At 41.1% G+C, this 22,022-nt stretch overlaps 2 protein-coding genes across 2 annotated transcripts in view; one reads left to right on the top strand and one right to left on the bottom strand.

Annotated features, from left to right (window-relative positions):
* Nucleotides 1-22,022, top strand: part of LOC135197978 (solute carrier family 66 member 3-like) — a 54,116-nt gene that overhangs the window by 12,595 nt on the left and 19,499 nt on the right. The window lies entirely within an intron of this gene.
* Nucleotides 21,256-22,022, bottom strand: part of LOC135197979 (hematopoietic prostaglandin D synthase-like) — a 120,476-nt gene continuing 119,709 nt past the window's right edge. Inside the window, exon 5 of the mRNA XM_064225295.1 lies at nucleotides 21,256-21,469. Coding sequence (XP_064081365.1) covers nucleotides 21,329-21,469 — 141 coding nt within the window. The 3' untranslated portion in view covers nucleotides 21,256-21,328. The remainder of the gene's footprint in view (nucleotides 21,470-22,022) is intronic.

Genomic DNA, 22,022 nt, shown 5'->3' with positions numbered 1-22,022 from the left:
GCTCTCTTGCTTAGGCAAAGCGCAGCCTTATTAGGGAAGTAAACATACTGTGTGAGGGAATGGATGAGCTTGCTGGGGACCATTTCCTTCCTAAAGAAGTTTGTTTCCCTGAATAGACTGCAATTCAGACCTCTACAGTTTTTTCCTACCGGGAAACTGAAATTTTATTAAAGATCTAGGAATGATTCTTGGAACATCTCTCGGTGCGTTAAGTATCTCTTGAGGTGATAGAAAGAAGGTGCCGGACATCTGGAGAGGGTTTCAGATGTCCTGGATCATAATCTGAAAGAAGTGGAAGCAATTCAGTCGTCCCTCCAGTCCTCGAAACGAGTTTTTGGAACCATGGTCCATATCAACTCTGATCTTCCACAGCTCTCTCATATCTTAGGAAGTATCTTCTCTCGGTCCCGGTTTCGGGTTTACGAGTAAAGAGCCTATTATAACAACAGGCGTAGAATGGAACGATCCTCTAGAGGTTCGTTACAGGATTGCAAAAGTCCGTACGAATCGTCTCGATCGAAGGCAGCAACTACTGACTTCCGAGTGGAATCTTTCTTTAGAAGTATGTTGAGAGTTGTGGAGACTTTAGGGACGTCCTTTCATTCATCTCTTCGCTAGGTTGAGGACGAAGAGGCTTCTTCTCTGCTCCCTTATTCTCGATCCGGGAGCGGTAACATTAAACGCCATCCTATGATATTGAACGGGGATGGATGTTTAGTCTCTTTTTCCCCTTTTTCAATCGCTTAGGAAATGTAATAAGATGATTTATATCATCACAGGGAGCGACAATGACGCTAATCGCCCCATGTTGGCCTTCAAGATCCTAGATTCACAGAGGTCACGTCCTTCCAAAGGACCCTACCGAGAGAGTCGGTCTCCTTTAACACGAAAGGTACCTATAACCTCTCCGGTCTGAGTCTGACTACGTTCAGACTATCGAGATTTTGACAGCATAAGATTGCAGTCTTCCCTTTCCGTTTGAAGAATGGGATAAGCTGGCAGTCACAACTATTAAAGAATACGCAAATATGTTGTTGACGGCCTTTGGGCTCAGAGATTTGCTTCTGTCAAACAACAAAGCCCTTCACGATCTTTGAGTTCTGTGAAATCTCGAAACTCGCTCACCATCTACTTTTTGTCTCACCTGTTTTCTCGGAGTCAGACACTCGTGCGAGATCAGGAGACATATAGTAGCCCTGAGTTTCTTGTTGACGAAGTCGGTTGCGTTTATACACCCCCGATGATCGTTTAACATGAGACCAGGTTGGACTGTCAGGCATTCGTCCTTCGGGACTGAATCGCCTTTTTGCTCCTCGCTCCTTTCTCCTGGCACCAGAAGCTCGAGTCAGGAGTGGCTCAGGAGTTGATTCGCTAACGACGTTGGGTTGCGTTGATACACCCCCCAAGGTTTGCTTAGCTTGAATCGCCCAGGCAGTCCAGACTCTCATCCTTCAGCGAAGAATAGTGCATTATGGTCTTCAGGGTACAGCCTTGCTGTCCTTGATTCGTCTGACTGGTCAACTGGTTGGTCACCTGACGTTAGTACAGACGAACTGACTGTGCATGTCCAGATCGAAGCTTTCAATATGGAACTTAGACATAGTCTGAAGTTCTTGATGTCAAAGCATTCGAACATCTCCTACCTGTTAACTTCTTGCATGTGATCAGGAAGGCATTTTTCTAACCACCCTAGATACGACAAAGAGGGTTAGTGAGATTTTAAGCCATCGTCACAAGTTTTGGCTTTAGAGAACACAAGGCGGTGTGCTCTCTAAGCTTTTCGTTATGGCCTAAGAATGGAAACCCGTTTGGTCCTTGGGCCAGGAGCTTGGAAGCAAGGATGGCACAAGTTAGTGGGCAGGAGCCAGAGAGAGTCCTGTGCCCTGTCAGGTCTCTCAAGTTTTATCTACATAAACTCAAGAAAGTCGAAGTCGTACGGACAATCTGCAGTGTTCCGAAAAGACCAGACTTGCCCATATCGAAGAACACCCTGGCTTTATTGTTAAGGAGTTCTTTCAAAAAGCTCCTTCTTTGTGTTTGCACAAAGATTTGAAATCTTTTGATTTGAATGCTCACGAGGTGAGGGCGCGGCCTCGGAAGCATTTCAACAGAGCATGGCACTCAGCAACATCCTGAGTACCATGTTTTAGCGAAGCAACTCTGTGTTCAATTCACACTCCCTGCGAGATGTGAAGATGGCATATGAGATCTGCTGCTCGCTAGGGCCATACGTGTCTGCAGACACAATCTTGGGGGCAAGAAGTACCACTCATCCTATCCTGTAGAAAATGGTTGGAAGAGCTCTTAATTTAGTAGTTGAGTCGCCGACAACGGTGACTTCTTAACTCTTAAGCCTTAGTTAACACACCTTAACTTTGGCTAGGTGGGTCAGGTGGTGATATATATTTTTATATATTTATTTTACTTCTTAGCCCTCATGGTATGGTCAATATGGTCTAGTCACGTCGTGGTCTCGCCCCTGTTGACAGATCATCTGGAGTGCACCAGCTACCTCGCTGGCAACTCTAGTAGCACAAGCAGACTTACGCGGCAGTAACCACGAAGTCAGCTATGCTAACAGGTAAGGAATCAAGATATCAATTATCTGCATATATATGTTTCCTAAAATCTTCTATTCTGTCTACTCCCACCACCAAAGGTGGGATTCAGCTATATATATATCTGACAGGTAAGTTTCATGAACAAAATGATATTGTAATGATACAATTAAGTTTGTTCATACTTACCTGGCAGATATATATAATCAAGTACCCACCCACCTCCCCTCAGGAGACAGTGAATAAAAATTATGAATAGAAAATGGGAATGATTCCTGATACCCGCCTCCAGCGGCGGGAATGGGTACTAACCACCTGACTCCCACTGCGTGTGTCGTAAGTGTTTAAATTTCTGTCGGATTCGGAAAAATACAGCTATATATATATCTTCCAGGTAAGTATGAACAAACTTAATTGTATCATTACAATATCATGTTTATCTCAATGTGTTTACCTCTCCTTTGTTCCCAGACAATTTAAGAAAGGGGGTGGGGGGGCGTTTGTGTGTTGGGAGTATTCCTTTTGGGCATCTTTTTGGACCAAAGCACTGACCGCACTACCTCCCTATGGGGATGAGAAACAAAGCTGTAATTGTTAGAATTTTTCTGCAGGTATGGATTGTTCATGTAAACTTCTCCAGTAGGAGCGCTTCTGTAATGTCATATATACTTTCTGTGTTTACCTCTCCTTTGTTGTCACAATTTAAGAAAGGTGGGGATGGGGTTTTGTGTTGGGAGTCTTCCTTTTGGGCATCTTTTTGGACCAAAGAACTTGATAAAGTTTTTGCTGCTGACAACTGACCTTCCCTCTAGGGAGGATCCTGAATACCCCCTTGGAGAGAATTATGAGAGGATGTTGTTGTTGGGAAAAGGCAGATGAAGTGGAAAGCGCTTTTCATGTACTTCTGTCTTTGGAACATGAGCTTGCTTGTGTTCAGTCTACTGCTTGATCTCACTCTTTTAATCCTGCTTCTCCTCATGTGTCTCAGTTTGAAAACCAAACAATACGAGATGAATGATGATGATCCTGTAATAAACAATATAAAAATTCATAATTGCTGAAACTGTTCGAGGTTCTCCATTAATGTTCATATGGACATTTACTTTAAGGAGAAATCTAGCTAGGTTTAAGTGAATTGATTGTTTAACAACCTGATTTCCTTTCTAGGTGCCTCTATTTGTCTTTTTCTCTCACTGTGTATGTTCATCTGCCTGCTAAGGTTACAGATGTATTCAAAACATTATGATTCTATGGTTTTTCAAATTAACATTCAGACTTCATTCATACAATCTAGTACTATAGGTAATTTGGATTCAACATTTTATTTGATGGATCCAAGGAGTAGATTTGTATTTGAAAGCCCAGAATCAAATAGGAATTTAATCTTAGCCCTAACATGGAACTATGAAATATATATTTCATTTTTGGCATGCATATGCCACCACTTTAGCTGATGTGCAGAGTGAGGTCAAGGCCATACTTGCAAGCTTAAGTGCAATTAAGAATGTAACTTAGTTTTTAACTCTTAGATTATACAAGATAAAGAATTTGTTTTACAAGATAAAGAATTTGTTTGGCATGCTAAGGCCCAAAAGTAATTTGTGAACCATGGGATGCTTGTACTTTACCAAAACCTCTTTCTCCCAGGAAATATTGTGTTGACATTAAGAAATAAGCTGCCTTGGGTATATGTACACATAGAAACACTCAAAGGAAAGATTAATGGAAAATTCCAAGACACTGAGCTTTTGTTTATTTATGAAGACATGATCATAGTAACAGACAGAAGAAAAGTTACAATACTTTTACATTACATTAGTCTTATAAAAAAATACATAAATAGAGTAAAGATCAACTATCTAATTCCTAGTATTACAAATGCCCACTGTTATGAAGAGTAATTTATGAATTACTGCTATGTATGATATCTTATGAGGGTAAAGTCTCTTTTTAACTTATGGTTCTTTAGGTACTACTGTACCCGGATCTTGATGCTAATTCGTTCCAGAAGAAGCATCAAGATGTGATTCAGTCGAGATCCAAATAAATTTTTTCCATAAGAAATAGTCAAACTCCAGATTTCATAAGCTCTGCGTTTCATATGATTCAGTTTTTGTAGGTTTTTCCGACAAAATTTTGACTTGGGTTTCGTACATATCCTGGGATTTACACCTGGAAACGCTCCTTCCAGGTTCCACCTCCTCACCAAGTCCCGTACTGAGCTAAAAAAGCATCCCAGGGTCTCTCGTGACCCATTCTGCCTTTGTTCATTATTTTTTTTTCTTTTTTTTATTCGAGTGCAACTACTAAATAAGCCATCATAGGGCCAAAGAAAGTTCAGGTGCCAGCCCTTCTGTAAAAAAGGTGAGAAACACTATGGAATTTAAGAAAGAACTCATTGCAAAGTGCTTGAGGAGGTAATTTGTGAAAAGGCAAGGATGTTGCATGCCAATATCAGTAAGAATATGCCTAATAAGAGCTGCTGTTAGTGAATGTAAGGCCAGCAGAGGCTGGTTTGAAAAATTAAAAAAAAGCAAATGGGCATGCATAATGTGCCTATTTCAGTGATAAATGACATTTTTATACATTTAACTTACCTGTCAGATATATACTTAGCTATTTGACTCCGTCGTCCGACAGAAATTCGAATTTCGCGCACACGCTACCTGTAGGTCAGGTGATCTACTTACCTGCCGCTGGGTGGCAGGACTAGGAACCATCCCCATGTTCTATCATATTTTTTCTGTCGGCCATACTGGCAACATCGTTGTGGGTATCTCCGGCTGGATTCGTATTTTGCATCGCAATTGATCTTCGTTTGGACTTCTCGGTGACGTATTTGCATTGATTGTACTGGCATACGCGATTGTGGACCGTTTTTGGAATTTGATTTGGATTGTTCAACATGATGTCTGATTCTGGAAATGTGGTGAGAATGTGTGTGAATGTGGGGTGTAAAGTTAGGATGCCGAAGGCATCGATTGATCCTCATACTATTTGCAAGAAATGCAGGATGTATGAATGTTCTTTTGGTAATACTTGTAATGAATGCAAGGATTTGAGTGCGGAAGAATGGAAATCTCTAACCTCATACTTGAAGAAGTTAGAAAGAGACAGGGTGAGGAGGTCTTCTTCCAAACCTTTATCTAGTTCTAGCGGGGTTATCAGTAATATTATACCCTCTTCTCCTTTTACTGCCCCATCTAATGTACCTGCTCCTTTATTAGAACAAACAGATTCGGCATCTGAGATTGCGAATCTTAAAGCCGCCCTTCGGAAAATGGAAACCAAAATGGCGGCCTTTGAAGGTAAGCAGTGTGATTATAGTGCTGTGGATAGTGATATAAGTGTCCCCAGTGCAGTGGAGGGGGCGTTTGATTGTCTCCACAACGCTCCCAGGCCTAGACCTCTTTCAAGCTCCCAAGCCCAGAGGAGAAGGAACTGGTCGAAAAAGCCGTAAGGAGGTTGGTGGAGGATCCCCAACTAGTCAGACGTCCCTTCGGCATTTTCTGTATCGCCACAGAATGCCAGAGAACGCTACAGAAATAGCGTTCTGCGTGAGTGTTTCTCCTCCTCGGAGAATTCTTCACCTAAAAGAGGTTGGAGATCGGCGGATCTTTCTCGCCCCCTGAAAAGACGTTTGGATGAACCCAGGATTACTTCTAGTCCTGAGCGTTTTCAAGAGGAGGACCATTCAGTAATTAAACAACCGAAGGTAGACGATAATGAAGAGACTAAAAGAATCCTTCGCACTATGCAGGATTCCATCACTTCTCTTGTGGGAGTTCTGTATAAAGACCCTCCCAGAAGGAAAGACGATTTCCTGCCTATTAAGAAGTCTAGGCTATCGAGGGTTCAGACTCGCCATAGTAATTTGTCTTCCTCTGATTTGGAATCGGATTCATCAGCCTTGCATAGGCTGAGCAGGATCCGTTCTCCTGTCAAACGCAGGCACGAGACGCCAGACAAGAGCGTCGAGTTTGCTAGACGTGAAACGTCAGCCAGGCGCGAGTCGCCAGTCAGGCGCGTCGAGCATTCCAAGCGCGAGACGTCAACCAGACGCGAGACGCCAGTGTGTATCGAGGCGCCAAGTAGACGCGAGCGTCGAGATAGGCGCGTCACGCCAACCAGAAGCAGGACGCCTCCCAGGAGCGAGGCGCCATACAAGCGCCAGGACGCTACGAGGCGCGAGACGTCAACAAGAAGCAGGACGCCTCTCAGGAGAGAGTCGCCAGGCAAGCGCGAGGACGCTCCAAAGCGGTTGACGCCAGCCAGAAGCATGACGCCTCCCAGGAGCGAGGCGCTAGGCAAGCGCCAGGACGCTTCGAGGCGCGAGACGTCAACAAGAAGCGTGACGCCTCTCAGGAGAGAGTCGCCAGGCAAGCGCGAGGACGCTCCAAAGCGGTTGACGCCAGCCAGAAGCAGGACGCCTCCCAGGAGCGAGGCGCTAGGCAAGCGCCAGGACGCTTCGAGGCGCGAGACGTCAACTAGAAGCGTGACGCCTCTCAGGAGAGAGGCGCGAGGCAAGCGCGAGGACGCTCCAAGGCGCGTGACGTCAACCAGAGGCGTGACGCCTCTCAGGAGAGAGGCGCCAGGTAAACGCGAGGACGCTGCAAGTCGCAAGACGCCAGCCAGAAGCGTAACGCCTCCCAGACGCGAGGCTTCTTCTAGACGTGAGGCCTCTACTAGTTATGGAGACGGTATTGTTCGTAGTCCTTCTCCTACTAGAAACTTTTCTCCTGGAGCGGCTTCTCTTGATAGAGAATCGTTCAGGAAAGAGCGATCTCCTTCTAACCTTGAACTTGAAGAGATTTCTGAGGAAGAAGTTTCAACTAACGAGGGACTTTCCAATTATAAAGTTTTAGCCTCGTTACTTCTAGAAGAGTTTGCGGATTCTCTTAGTCCTGCAGCTCCTCCTTCGCCAAGATCTCTGCTTTCGAGCACAAAAACCCCGAAATCCTCGGCTTTCTTAAAGATGAAACCGGCGATCTCAATGAAGAAAGCCCTCCAGTCTTTAGATTCGTGGCTTTTATCTAAAAAGGAAACTTTGAGAACGGTTTACAGTGGGGCCTCGTTATCCACGGGGGATAGGGCCCAGAACCCCCCCGTGATAAGTAAATACCCGTGTTATCCTGATACCCCCCTCAAAAATTGCTTAAAACTGCCTACTTTAATAGTTAACCCACCCAAGACCACTATTCCAATGTTTATAACTGCCTACTTTAGTTCAAACACCAAATATGTTTTCAACTATCACCTAAAACTAAATTCAAGACAGTTTTAAAGTTATTGTACAAAATTAGCCTTAAAAAATAAATGTAGTATATGTACTACTGTACATATGTAGCCTACTAGCCTAGGGATTACAGCTAGAAGCCTACATACGCATGGTGGGCCTCTTTTTTTTTTTACAAGGAAAGAGAGGATGAATGGTAAGAGAACTATCAAAATATGTAAATCATATGGGTACTCACCAACAATCTATGTTGATAAAAGATGGCGACGATTTTGCAGTGCAATCCAGTAATATAATAACTATAATGCTACCAACAGTATGCAGCGAAACATCTCTTCCCTTCGTCACAACACGTTAATACTAGTATATTCCACGTAAAAACCTTCATCTGACCTTTAGGCGTCTTTCCCATAAGAGTAAAAGAATCAGGGCTTTTGGATGCCACATAATTAACTCGTTTATATGGGTACAATTTAAAGAACGCGCCGCACACCACATTTCATAACAACAACAAACAAACGTTTGTAGGCCAGTGTTGCCAACTGGGAATGGCAATTTCTTGCTAGATTTTGTTCCATAAAAGGCTAAAAAAAATCACATACCGTATATACTCGAATAACGTGCAATCTCCCATATCGTGCGACCCCCTAATTTTCACCAATAAACAGTGGTTTTGTGTTTTGTCATGTATCTCATGTATCATGCAAGTTCATAAGGTTGGTGGTTTAGCCTGCTAATGGCCGAGTCATTCAGATGTGTGCTAATGCTAGTCAATTTACGGTAATTTTCTTATTAATCTCGAGAATTGAATAGAAAATCTCAAGATTAAAAAAAATCCCAAGATAATAAAATAATTGTAAAAATAACACGCCTTGGAGTCCTTAATCATTCTCTCTCTCTCTCTCTCTCTCTCTCTCAGGAATAAATACGTACGTACTGTAATTTGCAGTAAATGTGTAGACATTGTGTGCGTGTTTAAAAAAAATGTGCAGTACACACACATTCCGATGTTTCGGTTTTTGGAATTTTTCAGATTTCGGAAATGTGAGGTCAGATGCATAATCAAACAAACACCACTACTGCAGCAAAAACATTTTTTCCCTTTATGTTTTTCATTATTGTTATTTATTAATTACAGTTTATTTAAATAAATATTAATATAATACTGTTAAATGAATGTGAGATAATTAAGATCACCTATAATAAAATAGTGGGACAATTAATACAATATGTTCACTAATAGGTATTATTTTCAAAACAAACATCCGTAAAACACAAAAAATATATGTACATAACAATCAAAATATAATAATGTTTTGCAGTTCAACTTGTGAATTTTAACAATAAGTATGACTATATAATAATATTTTACCATATCGATCTTGAAGTTGAAGAGTCGTAAAATTCTGAGGATGGTCCGGGAAAAGGATTTGTACTTTGTGATTACGTATCGCTACAACACCATGTGGTATTTTCATACCACTATATTGATGACGCATCGCTACGACACACTGGTGTTTTTCATACCACTATACGTTAAAGTTAAAACATGACATAGAATCGACTTTGCGACTTCGTTCACTTTGATATTTTTAACGATACAATAACTATCATTTGTACTACTAAAACCATCTTCACATAAGTAATTTTTCGTAAGATATGTGTTGTTGCAAAAGCTAGCTTATACATAAAAGGCTTTTATAATTTAAGTCATCTTAGATATACATATGCACCCAAACTCATTGTGGGAAATTTACTACTGTTTCCTCGGATATTGAAATACTTTAGCATCATTCAAACACTTTAATAATATAATGCATAAATACTAGGCTATACATATTTACATCGTATACAAATACTACATACAGTTATATACACATACTTTTATATACAAAGTTAACAGTTATATACACATACTTTTATATACAAAGTTAATCATATGAGTAGTGATCAGACGACAGCTGTGCACTGGACTACGTACGTACTACTTGGAAGATAAAACGAACAAAAATTTTGTTGTTGTTAGTCGCCGGGATAGATTAACATTTTTCCAGAGATTAAAAAGTTGAATTTTGTTTTGAAGGTATGCCAACCGCGATATTATATTATTGTTTTCACGAAGGAATAATTATATAAAGAAAATTATTGAGTAATTTTTGCCGTCAGCAGTCAGAAAATCATGAACATGGTAACGTTCAAACCTAGTGCCATCCATGGCGTATGTCTATAAATAGAACAGAAGCAGAGGGCAGTCATTGGATAACAGATCTCCATGGCTACCAACCAACCAATCAGGTGTTAGTTATACTACTCTGTAATTTCTTAGAATGAACGTTTACACACACGAAGCTAACGATGATGTATGTGTTTTGCATACAGTACGTAGTTTTAGTTTTTATTATTAGTGTAAGTATTTTACTGATTTCATGAAGAATAGAATGATTCCTTCTCATTACTTTGAATGCAAAATGGCTTGAAGATTCTTCCGCAAAAAGAAGAGAAAAAAAAATTCCTTAGAAGATGATACCTATTTACTAACGCGGTTGACATACTTCAAAACAAAATTCAGCTCTTTAATCTCTGGAAAAATGTTAATCTATCCGGCGACTAACCAACAACAAAATTTTTGTTTGTTTTATCTTCCAAGTAGTACGTACGTAGTCCAGTGCACAGCTGTCGTCTGATCACTACTCATATGATTAATTTTGTATATAAAGTATGTGTATATAACTGTTAACTTTGTATATAAAATATGTGTATATAACTGTGTGTAGTATTTGTATACGATGTAAATATGTATAGCCTAGTATTTATGCATTATATTATTAAAGTGTTTGAATGATGCTAAAGTATTTCAATATCCGAGGAAACAGTAGTAAATTTCCCCACAATGAGTTTGGGTACATGTATATCTAAGATGACTTAAATTATAAAAGCCTTTTATGTATAAGCTAGCTTTTGTAACAACACATATCTTACGAAAAATTACTTATGTGAAGATTGTGTTTTAGTAGTACAAATGATAGTTATTGTATCGTTAAAAATATCAAAGTGAACGAAGTCGCAAAGGTCTATTCTATGTCATGTTTTTCCTAAACGCGTTGACTTAAAGGAGAACGTTATTTTGGTTGTTTTATCACTGGCACAAACCCATAACAATGCAGTGTATGTATGATAATTCAAACTATTATTCACTACCAAAATAACGATGATATTTTGTATTGAAAATTAATGATACGTATATTCCAAACATTATTACTACGTAGCATGAATAGTACTATAAAAATTTCGAAAGATAATCTTGCTGTGAATGCTACCATAATTTGATTTTCATATACGTACGTACATTTTGTCAGCTGGCTGGCCTCGCATAGATAAAATTGATTTCACTGATATGGAATTACTCCACGAATATGCCTTTTTATTATGAAGATATGACGATAATATATAAGGAACAAAATGCTTTTATGTATTTCGTTTACGCTTCGTCGCCAATAACAAACAGCAATACTTACGATAATCTATGACAAATAGCGTTTGTATGACTTCATTGTTCAGATAAGTTATACGTATACGAATACTGCCAAAATAATAATGAAGTTCGAATTAATTTTAGCATTAATGTTATTACTACTGTAATTACACTACCCCATACTATTAAAATTTCTAAAAGTTTATCAAAACAAAAAATGTCGCTTTGAACGCAACCGTGTACATAAACCATTTTCGTACGTAAAGGTATATGCTTACATTTTGTGGCTGGCCACTCCGACGATAAGTTGAGTGCAATGATGTGGGGGGGGAATTATTCTTCGAATAGGCTATTTTATTATGAAGATATGACTATAATATATATGGTAAGAATGGTTTTATTACCTTTATTGTCAGTTAATATCATAATGTGAATGTTTGTGTACGTTGGTGGTTATCGCACTGCAACTACGCTTAGCCTACCAATGAACGTCGTACATAGGTAAACCTTGAATAGGCTATTTATTTCGAAGATAGGACAATAATATATTAGGTGAGAATGGTTTTATTACCTTTATTGTCAGTTAATATCATTATATGAGTCTTTAAATGAATGTTGGTAGTTATCGGACCACGGCCGAGGGTTAGCCTACCGAAAAAACATCGCATACGCAACACAACAACCCGTGATGCAGCGATTCATACCAGTGATGAACAGAGAAACGGTCCAAGAAAAACCCGTGATTAAACTGGATCCGGAATACTGATCCGTGAATACTGATCCGTGAATAAGCGATGCCCCACTGTATTGCTCTCCTCCCTCCAAGCTGACGGGGAAAAGAGGCATTTGGTATAAGACAGAAGAGGTGATGGGATTGATGCTCCCCTCGTCTGCAGATTCAGATTTCTCGAGTCTTGTAGAGTCTGTGAGAAGACAGTCTCTCAATTCAGCAAAGGCGTCCTGGAGTATGTCGGAATTAGATCAGCACCTTAAGGGAATTTTTCACGTCTTAGAGGTGTTCAACTTCTTGGATTGGTCTCTTGGCGTCGCTAAGAAGACGAGTGAGCCAGATTTTCTGGATCCAGAAACTTTGCACAGTGTTCTATCTTGCATGGATAAGGCTGTGCAAGATGGTTCTGGTGAGTTGGCGGCTCTTTTTGGATCTGGAATGTTAAAGAAAAGATCTCTTTACAGTTCCTTTCTGACGAAAGGAGTTTCTCCTTCTCAGAGGTCCGCTCTATTATTCGCACCTCTGTCAGAACATCTGTTTCCTTCATCTTTAGTGAAGGATGTTGCGAGATCCTTGTCGGAAAAGGCTACGCAGGACCTTCTTGTACAATCTACAAAGAAAAGTAGACCTGCAGTTACGACTCAGAAGAAGGTGGCTCGGACTCCAGTGGTGCCCTTTCGTGGAGCCCCTTCAACTCGATCAACTTCGAAGAGAAGACCCTTCGACAAGCGAGGGAGGTCTTCCTTCCGCTCTTTTAAAAAGAGCAAATAGCAGCCATGTCCTCCAAGCACAGGTAGGGGCCAGACTTCAATACTTTTCGGATGCCTGGTCCGGTAAGAGAAGCAGATCCCTGGACTCTGTCTGTCCTACAGAAGGGGTACATCATTCCCTTCGTAGACAGACCTCCTTTGGCAACATCTCCAAAGGATTTGTCGACGAGTTACAAGGACCCTGGACTGAACGAGAGACTCCTTCAGACGGTGGTGTCGATGAGGGACAAGAATGCAATAGAGCTAGTGCAAGATCCTTTCTCCCCGGGGTTTTACAACCGCCTTTTCTTGGTTCCAAAGGCTTCGGGGGGATGGAGACCCGTCCTAGATGTAAGCGTCCTGAACAGGTACGTGGAGAAAAAGAAGTTCTCCATGGAGACTTCAGCTTCAGTTCTGTCTTCCCTACGTCAGGGAGATTGGATGGTATCCCTGGACCTTCAGGATGCTTACTTTCATGTTCCGATTCACACCCATCGTCAAGAAAATATCTAAGATTTGTTGTTCAAGGACAAATCTTCCAATTCAGGGCCTTGTGCTTCGGCCTATCGACCGCCCTCAGGTATTCACGTATCTGATGCGGAACGTGGCCAATGGCTTCATTTAGAAGGGATAAACATCTCAATGTATCTCGACGATTGGCTAATCCGGGCCAAGTCGGAGAAACGGTGTTTGGAGGACCTACAGTCTACTTTGAACCTAGCAAAGACGTTAGTTAGGATTACTCGTGAACCTCGAGAAATCGCAGATGATCCCCAGTCAGAACTTAGTCTATTTGGGTTTGGGGGATTCGGATGGATTCTCGGGGTTTTCGGGTTTTTTCCCCGTCCCAGGAAAGGATTGCTCGGGATTACAGAAAATCTCGAGCTTCCTAGAGAAAGAACGGAGTTCGGTGAGGGAGTGGTTAAGGCTTCTGGGAACCCTTTCCTCACTAGAACAGTTCATTTCGCTAGGAAGACTCCACCTTCGCCCTCTTCAATTCTTCCTAAGAAGAATTTGGAGTTGGAAGAACGGGCAACTTTCGGACACTTTCAGTATTCCTCTGGAAGTAAAGAATCATCTGAAGTGGTGGATTTTTCCCTTAGAAAAGAACGAGGGCTTGTCTCTAGAAGTTCGGAACCCAAACCTAATCTTGTTCTCAGACGCTTCAGAGAGGGATGGGGACGACTCTAGGGACACAAAAGAAATATCAGGCCAATGGAGGAAGGATCAGCTAGACTGGCATATAAACTCCAAAGAACTTTATGCCGTTCATCTAGCTCTAAAAGCCTTCGAGACAGCAGGTGGTGTTAGGTCAAGTGGTACAGGTCAACTCGGACAACACCACAGCGTTGGCCTATATCAAGAACAAGGGGGAACTCACTCTCTTTCTCTGTTCCATATAAACAAAAGAGCTGTTGTATTGGGCAAAAGAAAAGAAAGTGACTCTTCTCACAAGATTCGTGAAAGGAGAGAGAACATCAGAGCAGACAGGCTAAGCAGGTTAAACCAAGTTCTCCCCACAGAATGGACCCTTCACATTCAGGTGTCAAGCTCTGTGGTCCCTGTGGGGCAGTCCAACATATAGACCTATTCGCCACCTACCTATCCAGAAGGATAGAGAACTTTTGCTCCTTAGTGGAAGACCCGAGAGCGATAGCGGTGGACGCCATGCTGCTGGACTGGTCAGGCCGAGATGCCTACGCCTTTCCCCCCCTTCAAAATGTTAGGAGTGGTGTTAAGAAAATTTGCGGCATCAAGAGGGACGAGACTAACAATCATCGCTCCCTTTTGGCCGTCTCAAGATTGGTTCACAGAGGTACAGGAATGGACAGTGGACTTCCCAAGATCTCTTCCACACAGGAGAGATCTTCTCAAACAACCCCATTTCGAGAGGTACCATCAAATAAAACCTCCCCGCTCTCGCTCGACTGCCTTTCGACTATCGAAAGACTTGTCAGAGCGAGAGGCTTTTCAAGCAAAGCTTCAAAAGCAATTGCTAGAGCCCGGAGATCTTCAACTATTCGGTCTACCAATCAAAATGGGATGTTTTTAGAAGATGGTGTAAGAAGAATAAACTGTCCTCTCCGATACCTCTGTGACCAACATAGCTGATTTCTTGATTTTCCTTAGGGAAGAATCAAAATTATCAGTTTCTACCATTAAAGGTTATCGAAGTATGCTTTCGGCCGTATTTCGAAAACAGAGGTTTGAGAATTGCAGAAGATAAAGACCTCCACGATCTTATTAGATCTTTTGAAACCTCTAAAACCTTTTCTCCTCGCACTCCTAACTGGAACCTAGATGTAGTTTGAGATTTCTATCATCTAGTAGATTTGAACCACCTCTCAACGCGTCGTTTAGAGATCTAACGAGAAAATGTATTTTTCTTGTTGTCGTTAGCGACTGCGAGAAGAATTAGTGAAATACACGCTCTAGATTCTCGAGTAGGATTTAAGAGTGATGCGGCAATTTGTTCTTTCCAGACTCTGTTTCTGGCCAAGAACGAGAACCCTTCTAAACCCTGGCCAAAGAGTTTTGAAGTTAAAGGACTTTCAAATCTAGTAGGAGAGGAATTAGAAAGATCTTTATGTCCGGTTAGAGCTTTGAAGTTCTTTATTTAAAGAAGAAGAATGAACTAAACCGGATGTAAACAAAGCCTGTGGTGCGCAGTTCAAGTTCCGGGATTCCTAGTAGACCCATGTCAAAAAATGCATTAGCATTTTTGTGAGGAGCATTATTACGGATGCTCATAATGACTGCACTGAAGACTCTTTCAGGACTCTCCGAGTGAAGGCTCATGAGGTTAGAGCGGTAGCCACTTCATTAGCATTTCAGAAGAACATGTCTTTAAAAGACATTGTGGATGCGACTTACTGGAGGTGTAATTCAGTGTTCGCATCGCACTATCTCAAGGACGTTAAAGTAAACATATGAAAAGTGTTTCTCTCTGGGTCCTTTTGTATCAGCCGATACAGTGCTGGGGCTGGGAGCACATAACGATCCTTAGAAAAATTTGTATTTGTTCAAAATTTTGATAGTACATAGATCTACCTTGTGAGACGAGTTGTTGGTTTTTTCTGCTGATTAGTATGCTTGCTGGCGCACGGACGTCCTAGCTTGGATCAGTGGGGGAATCAAGAGACGTCTTACTGGCTAGATTGTACAAACATTAATTTTTTTTAATTTTATTTTTATTTTTGTACTTTACTGTATGAATGTTTGTGATTCGAGTTTGTGGTTGTTTGCAAGAGGTTAGGGGATAACTTCTTGCAATCTTAGAAACTACCATGGATAGGTTGAGGTGATCGGGATCGATGTTGTGCTCCTTGTATAAGGTCTTGTCAAGTAAGTGGATAAGCACCATTGACGTAGTCCTTCCAGGATCTACCAAGTAAGCGGGTAAGACCCCTTTGGTCAGAAACCACAAGAACTCTTAGCCATAGATCAATATCTCGCTTGAGGCTCTTGAGACTGTCTAGACTCCGGATTCTATTCATGAAGTCTTCAGTCTAAACAGGGTAGGAACCAAGGTTTATTTATTTATTACCTACAACGATAGTTGTGATTCTGTTTGATTCTATATTTAGCTGTCTCTTTCCCACCTCCAACCAATGGTGTGAATCAGCTAAGTATATATCTGACAGGTAAGTTAAATGTATAAAATGATATTGTTATTATACAATAAAGTTTTTATACATACTTACCTGGCAGATATATACAAAATTATACCCACCCTAACCACCTCCCCTCAGGAGACAGGCGGTATAGAAAAAATATGATAGAACATGGGGATGGTTCCTAGTCCTGCCACCCAGCGGCAGGTAAGTAGATCACCTGACTACAGTAGCGTCCGTGCGCGAAATTCGAATTTCTGTCGGACGACGGAGTCAAATAGCTAAGTATATATCTGCCAGGTAAGTATGTATAAAACTTTATTGTATAATAACAACATCATGTTTGCAAAGTGGAGTGATGTAAAAAAATTTTGTGGAGAATTATAATAATAATAATAATGTGCTTTATTTCAGCTCAGGGCCATATACATGGAATATACAAAATACAGACAGTAACATACACAATCTACATACATGAGACACATGATAAAAAAGAAAAAGAAAATGAATAATCAGCACTTATCCACAAAATAGCTGAGGTAGTATAAAAGCCAGTAATCACAATACTGGTAATAACAGTAATAATATTGGTGAGAAAAAAATATGATTTAGAGTAATAACAGTTAGTGCACAGATTATATAACTTAAATTTCAACTAGAGACTTAGGTGGTTACAGTAGTCAGGCAAGAGGGCTAAATACAAAAATTGAACGTAAAAAAAAACTTTAACTTGATAGTAATCACAGTAATAATGAAAAATTAAAATATCAACAATAAATGTGATAATGACAAAGTCTGCAGATGACATCTTGCCAATACAGAGATTAGGTCCTTTAGGGGACAAAGGCCTCATTTTCCCATCTTTCCCACAATTTAGATCTTCTTCTTGCTTCACTCCTTAGGATGTTTTGTATGAGCGAGTTGCTGCTGTTTCTCACTCGGGTTACCAGACTGGACATTGTTTGCCTAACAATGATTTTTAAATTGTCCAGGTGGTTTTCTATTACTCTGTGTGGCGGAGTGGTAGCGGGGAGTGTTTGTGAGGCGTCTCAGAATGTCATTGTGCACAACAGATGGGTCTCATGGTCTCTCGGGTATAGTTCATCCAGAGGGAACACCATAGATACTGTAGCAGTACGAGCGGAAGTAGCAGCAGTTTTCACATCTCGGTGACAGAAGGCAAACCTCCTTGCAATCATGTTGCCAGCTGCACATAGTTTATGACGCCTCTGTTCAATGTCTGCCGTATCTTTTTGGTCGTCGGTGATAATGTGACCCAAATACGGAAATTCGTGCACAAATTCCAGCTGATGGTTTCCGATAGGAAAATTTGTGTTTTTTTTTCTGCATATGCTTAAGCGATCTCGGGAGCAGCGGCATGCACTGGGTCTTGGTTTCGTCGTAGATTATATCAAATCATTGCATATTGGCAGCAAGTGTCGATGAGTCGTTGGAGACCTTGCACTGATGGGGGAATCAGAACCATATCGTCGGCGTAAGAGGTTGTTTATAGTAGTTGTTTCATTGACGGTGCATCCGATTGGGACTGAGTTCAGTTTGACATTCAAGGCATCTGTGTACATATTAAACAGGTATGGAGAGAGAATGCCCCCTTGCCGAAGCCTGTTTAGGGAGCCGAAGGTGTACGATAATACGTTACCCCATTTGACACAGAATTGCTGTGTGGAGAACCAGCAATGTAAAATGCTAATTAGATACAGGGGTGTGCCCCTTTTATGCAGCTTCAGGAAGAGCTTCAGGTAGTTTACTCTGTCAAATGCTTTTCTCACATCTACAAAACAAAGGAAAACAGGAGAGGATGATGATAGGTAGTAGTTCAGCAATTCTTTCAGTATGTAGATGCAGGTGTCGGTTGAGTGGTTTGCTTTAAACCCGAACTGGTTGTCAGTGGTGTGTAGAAAGGGGAGAAGTCTCACTTGAAGAACCGACTCGAGTATCTTCGATGCGATCGTTGTGACTGCAATCGGCCGGTAGTTGCCAGGGTCAGCTGCTTCCTTTAGCTTGTTTTTGATTAATGGTATCAAGTGAACTAAGAGTAGGGAGTCTGGAAGAAACCGGTGAATTATGCACACGTTGAGTAGGGCAGCTAGCAAAATGTAAATTATCGGATGGCAGAATTTGAAGCCCTCTGCTGGAAGACCATCACAGCCAGGCAATTTACTACTGTATTAGGTCGGCTGTTTATGGCATCGCTGATGTTACTTGGCGTAATACAGTCTGCAAAATGAAATTGAATATTGTCGGTAAGGAGGTTATCTACATCCCTTCGGGAATCTTGATCATTTATGCAATTCAGGATATTGTTGAAGCGATCGCCCCACATACTTGCGATAGCTTTGTCTCCGACTGCTTCCCCTACTCTCTGTGATAGCTTTTCAGTTTTGGGATTTAAGGACTGGATATCTTTCCAAAGACGAGGATAATCACCAGATTCTAAGTTTCTAAGACATTGCATCGGCTCTTAGTTGTTTTTCATTTAACCTGCAGTGCTTAAGGGGAAGTTTGAACTGCACTCTCTCCTGTCTCGTTAGTAATGCAGTGTGCCCTTCCCTGGGGCTACCATTTTGCCTCCACAGTAAAAACATTTCTCATGAGTGTGTATACAGATCTTTAACCAAGTCATTCCATCCAGGTATATTACGAGAATTACCTTGATGAAATCTATAGGCAGTCCTGCCCGAAGCAAGCATAACATAGATTATGTTCGAATAGAATTAATTCAGATCCCTCCTGTGGTGATCATTTCTACAATTTGTGTTAGTACAAAGTAAGGCGTCTGCCGGTTGAACTATTGACCGCAACCTGGTTTCCGTGGTCGCCCTAAAGTATCTGGTTTTCTGTTGGTTTTTAAAATCCCAGTTTACAGCTGGTGGGCGATCAGTTAGGGGGTTCACAGCAGGGAGGGATGGGCTACTTAATGACACCTGTAATGGGATGTGATATTAGCCCGTTGCAAGATCATAGCGAATATTGAAGGTCATAATAAAATCATGAAGTTGTGGAGATGCGATGCAGTGGTCCAGCCTGGAGGTTGTAATTGCGTCCGCTTTATTATGTACATATGAATAGGAGGAGGGAGGGAGGAGCATTACATCGCTAATTTGGAGAGCATGATTTTGACAGAAGCGGGTAAGTTTATTATAAAATTGTTTTGTGGGGTGAGAATTAAGGTCCCCGATTATACAAATATGATCAGCAGGAGAATCATGACTAAACTGTGTAACTCCCCTAGGATCATGCAGTAATGATCAAAATTATTGTTATTTTCCCAGGGCATATAAACATTAATGATTAGAATTTTAGAGTTCCCTACTGTCACTTGAAGCCCCAGCAATCTGTCACTCCTGTAGGTCATCACTTTTATCATGTTGTCTAGTGATTTGTGCCACAGGAAAGAAATGCCCCCTTTCGGGCGACCGGCTATGATTTGATCTGTAACTTGCATCAATGAAGTCGAGAAGGTTCTGAAGTCTTCATGAATTGAATCGCAGATGGCAAGGTCATGTGGCCAGAGGAGCGTTTCTTGCAATGCAATAATGCCTTTGAAGTTTTTGCAGAATATATTTAGGAGAGGACTGTTCCGCTTGAGGCCAAAAATATTCCAAGAGATTATGTTTAATATATCCATGGCTACTCACGAAGATGGGAGATGAATGCACTGATCATTTGGGTGGATGGGGGGCTAGCTAGGGGGAGTGGGCAGTCACTCGCCGTGGGGGGTTGACTGGCATTTGCGGTGGAAGTGACCCTGGTTGGAGTGTCAGTAAGTTCCCCTGGGGGTGGTTGATCCCGGATTAGTTTATATCTTGAAACTAATATATTAGGACCGAAATTCTCGCCTTTTAGAACGTCGAGGTGTTTAAATAGGCAGGTAATCCTGTAAGCCACCTTATGTTTAATTCTGCATGGGAGTTCGTGAGAGATGAGTGGGTCAGAGCCAGTGAGAAACTTGACACTCTCCACTATGGCATCTAGCGTCACCGATGAGCGCAGATTGTGAACATCTCTTCTCAGGTGTCGGGCGAGGTGAAACATTATCATCCCAACAGAGAAGATGTAATCCGGGTCTCCAACTTGTTTAGTGACAATACCTTCTTTCACTCTAGGCAAAATTTAAAGAGACACTAGAAACAAATTACTCTGGACAGTTTTGTTGTGCTACAGGGGACCAGTGATTTTCAAGCTGGTCTAGTGCCAGTAAAAACAAAGAGGGTTGTAACCCCAGATAATGCTAGTAAAAAACAAAGAGAAGTCACCCCAGTAGGTCCTTGATACCTAAAGTCCTTTTGGAGAGGGATTCCCCTCCCAAACAATATAACCTCGCCTCCTCCCTCTCCCCTCCTCTCCGTCTTCCATATGCTAAACAAGAGTCTTCTATAAAGGTAAGAGTGATTTTAAATGTTTATTTATCCATTTCATTAGTCGTTTATATTTATTTCTCATTGTTTTTTGTATGTAACTGATTATTCTCTATAAAAAGGACTTTTTACAAAACATGACACTTAAATTACAATTAGGAAGTAAGTTCAGAGTTAAATAACATATCGTATTAGATGTCCTTTTTTTAATTTCTAAATGTATACTGTACTGTATGCAATGGCTGTCTTGTGACCCATGATTGAATCAAAATACAGTATTGAAAACCACAAAAACTAAGGAAATATTTCTGCACAAGTGTGTACTTGCTCAAAACAATAGCAGCAGAGTGAGCTGGCTTTAACCCTTAATGGACGGATTGATCCTCAGGAGTAGTAATAACAGGTTTGGGGTGGTGGCGTAATATTGTTTATCCTGTAGATAAACAATATTACGCGCCATCGATTTGGAAAGAATCGGGCAGAAAAGAGGTGCTAATACTTTTATAGTCCATAAATTCACTAATGGCAACTTTTACACTGGTTAAAATCACGAATCTGGGCGTCTAAGGACTTCAGTTTTGCTTCCAACATCAAGGGGGAATGTATTGCGTCCCTCTCTCACACGATGTCTTTATGTAAATTTGCTTGTAAATATAACAAGGGGTTGCAGTTGCTGTTGGTTTTTGTTTTTGTCTTTTACTATACGTAGTATGGGGGTTGTAAGTGTAGTTCTGCAAAGAAAAGTGCAAATAAATATTTTTAAAAAAGTAAAAAATGACAAATTTTCTAAGACTATTTGTATTTTTCCTAGCTACAAACCTGAGGTTTTAACAATAGGATAATTTCTAGTGCCTAGCTGGATCCAGTTAAAAAACAGATGAAAGCAAGGAATCTTGTGATATCTGGCAACGCATGCATAGATCGGGTGAAGATTGGTCAAGTACCACTCACCTACGCCACCGCGTCAGTCTTTCCCAACTCAGGATGTCTTAACACACACAGGGGCAGCTAGAGGCGGGCAGTATAACGTTAAGACTTCAGGATTGTAGCTATGAAAAATACAAATTGTCTTAGAAAATTTGTCATTTGTTCATACACAAACAAACCTTCGGTCTTAACAATAGGATAGACTCATACTTGGAGGGAGGTACAAGGCATCCTAAACTGGCTGGGGGCCTACCCACCAGTCCAGCTTCCAGAAGAAATGACTTCTGGAGAGGGATTGAAGCCCATTGAGAAGCTAGATAAATTGATATTTAACCACTCAGACCCTGAGTGACGTAC

Source organism: Macrobrachium nipponense, chromosome 21 (genome assembly GCF_015104395.2).
Source record: "Macrobrachium nipponense isolate FS-2020 chromosome 21, ASM1510439v2, whole genome shotgun sequence".
Classification (NCBI taxonomy): Eukaryota; Metazoa; Arthropoda; class Malacostraca; order Decapoda; family Palaemonidae; genus Macrobrachium; species Macrobrachium nipponense.
This window is presented reverse-complemented; position numbering and strand designations above follow the sequence as displayed.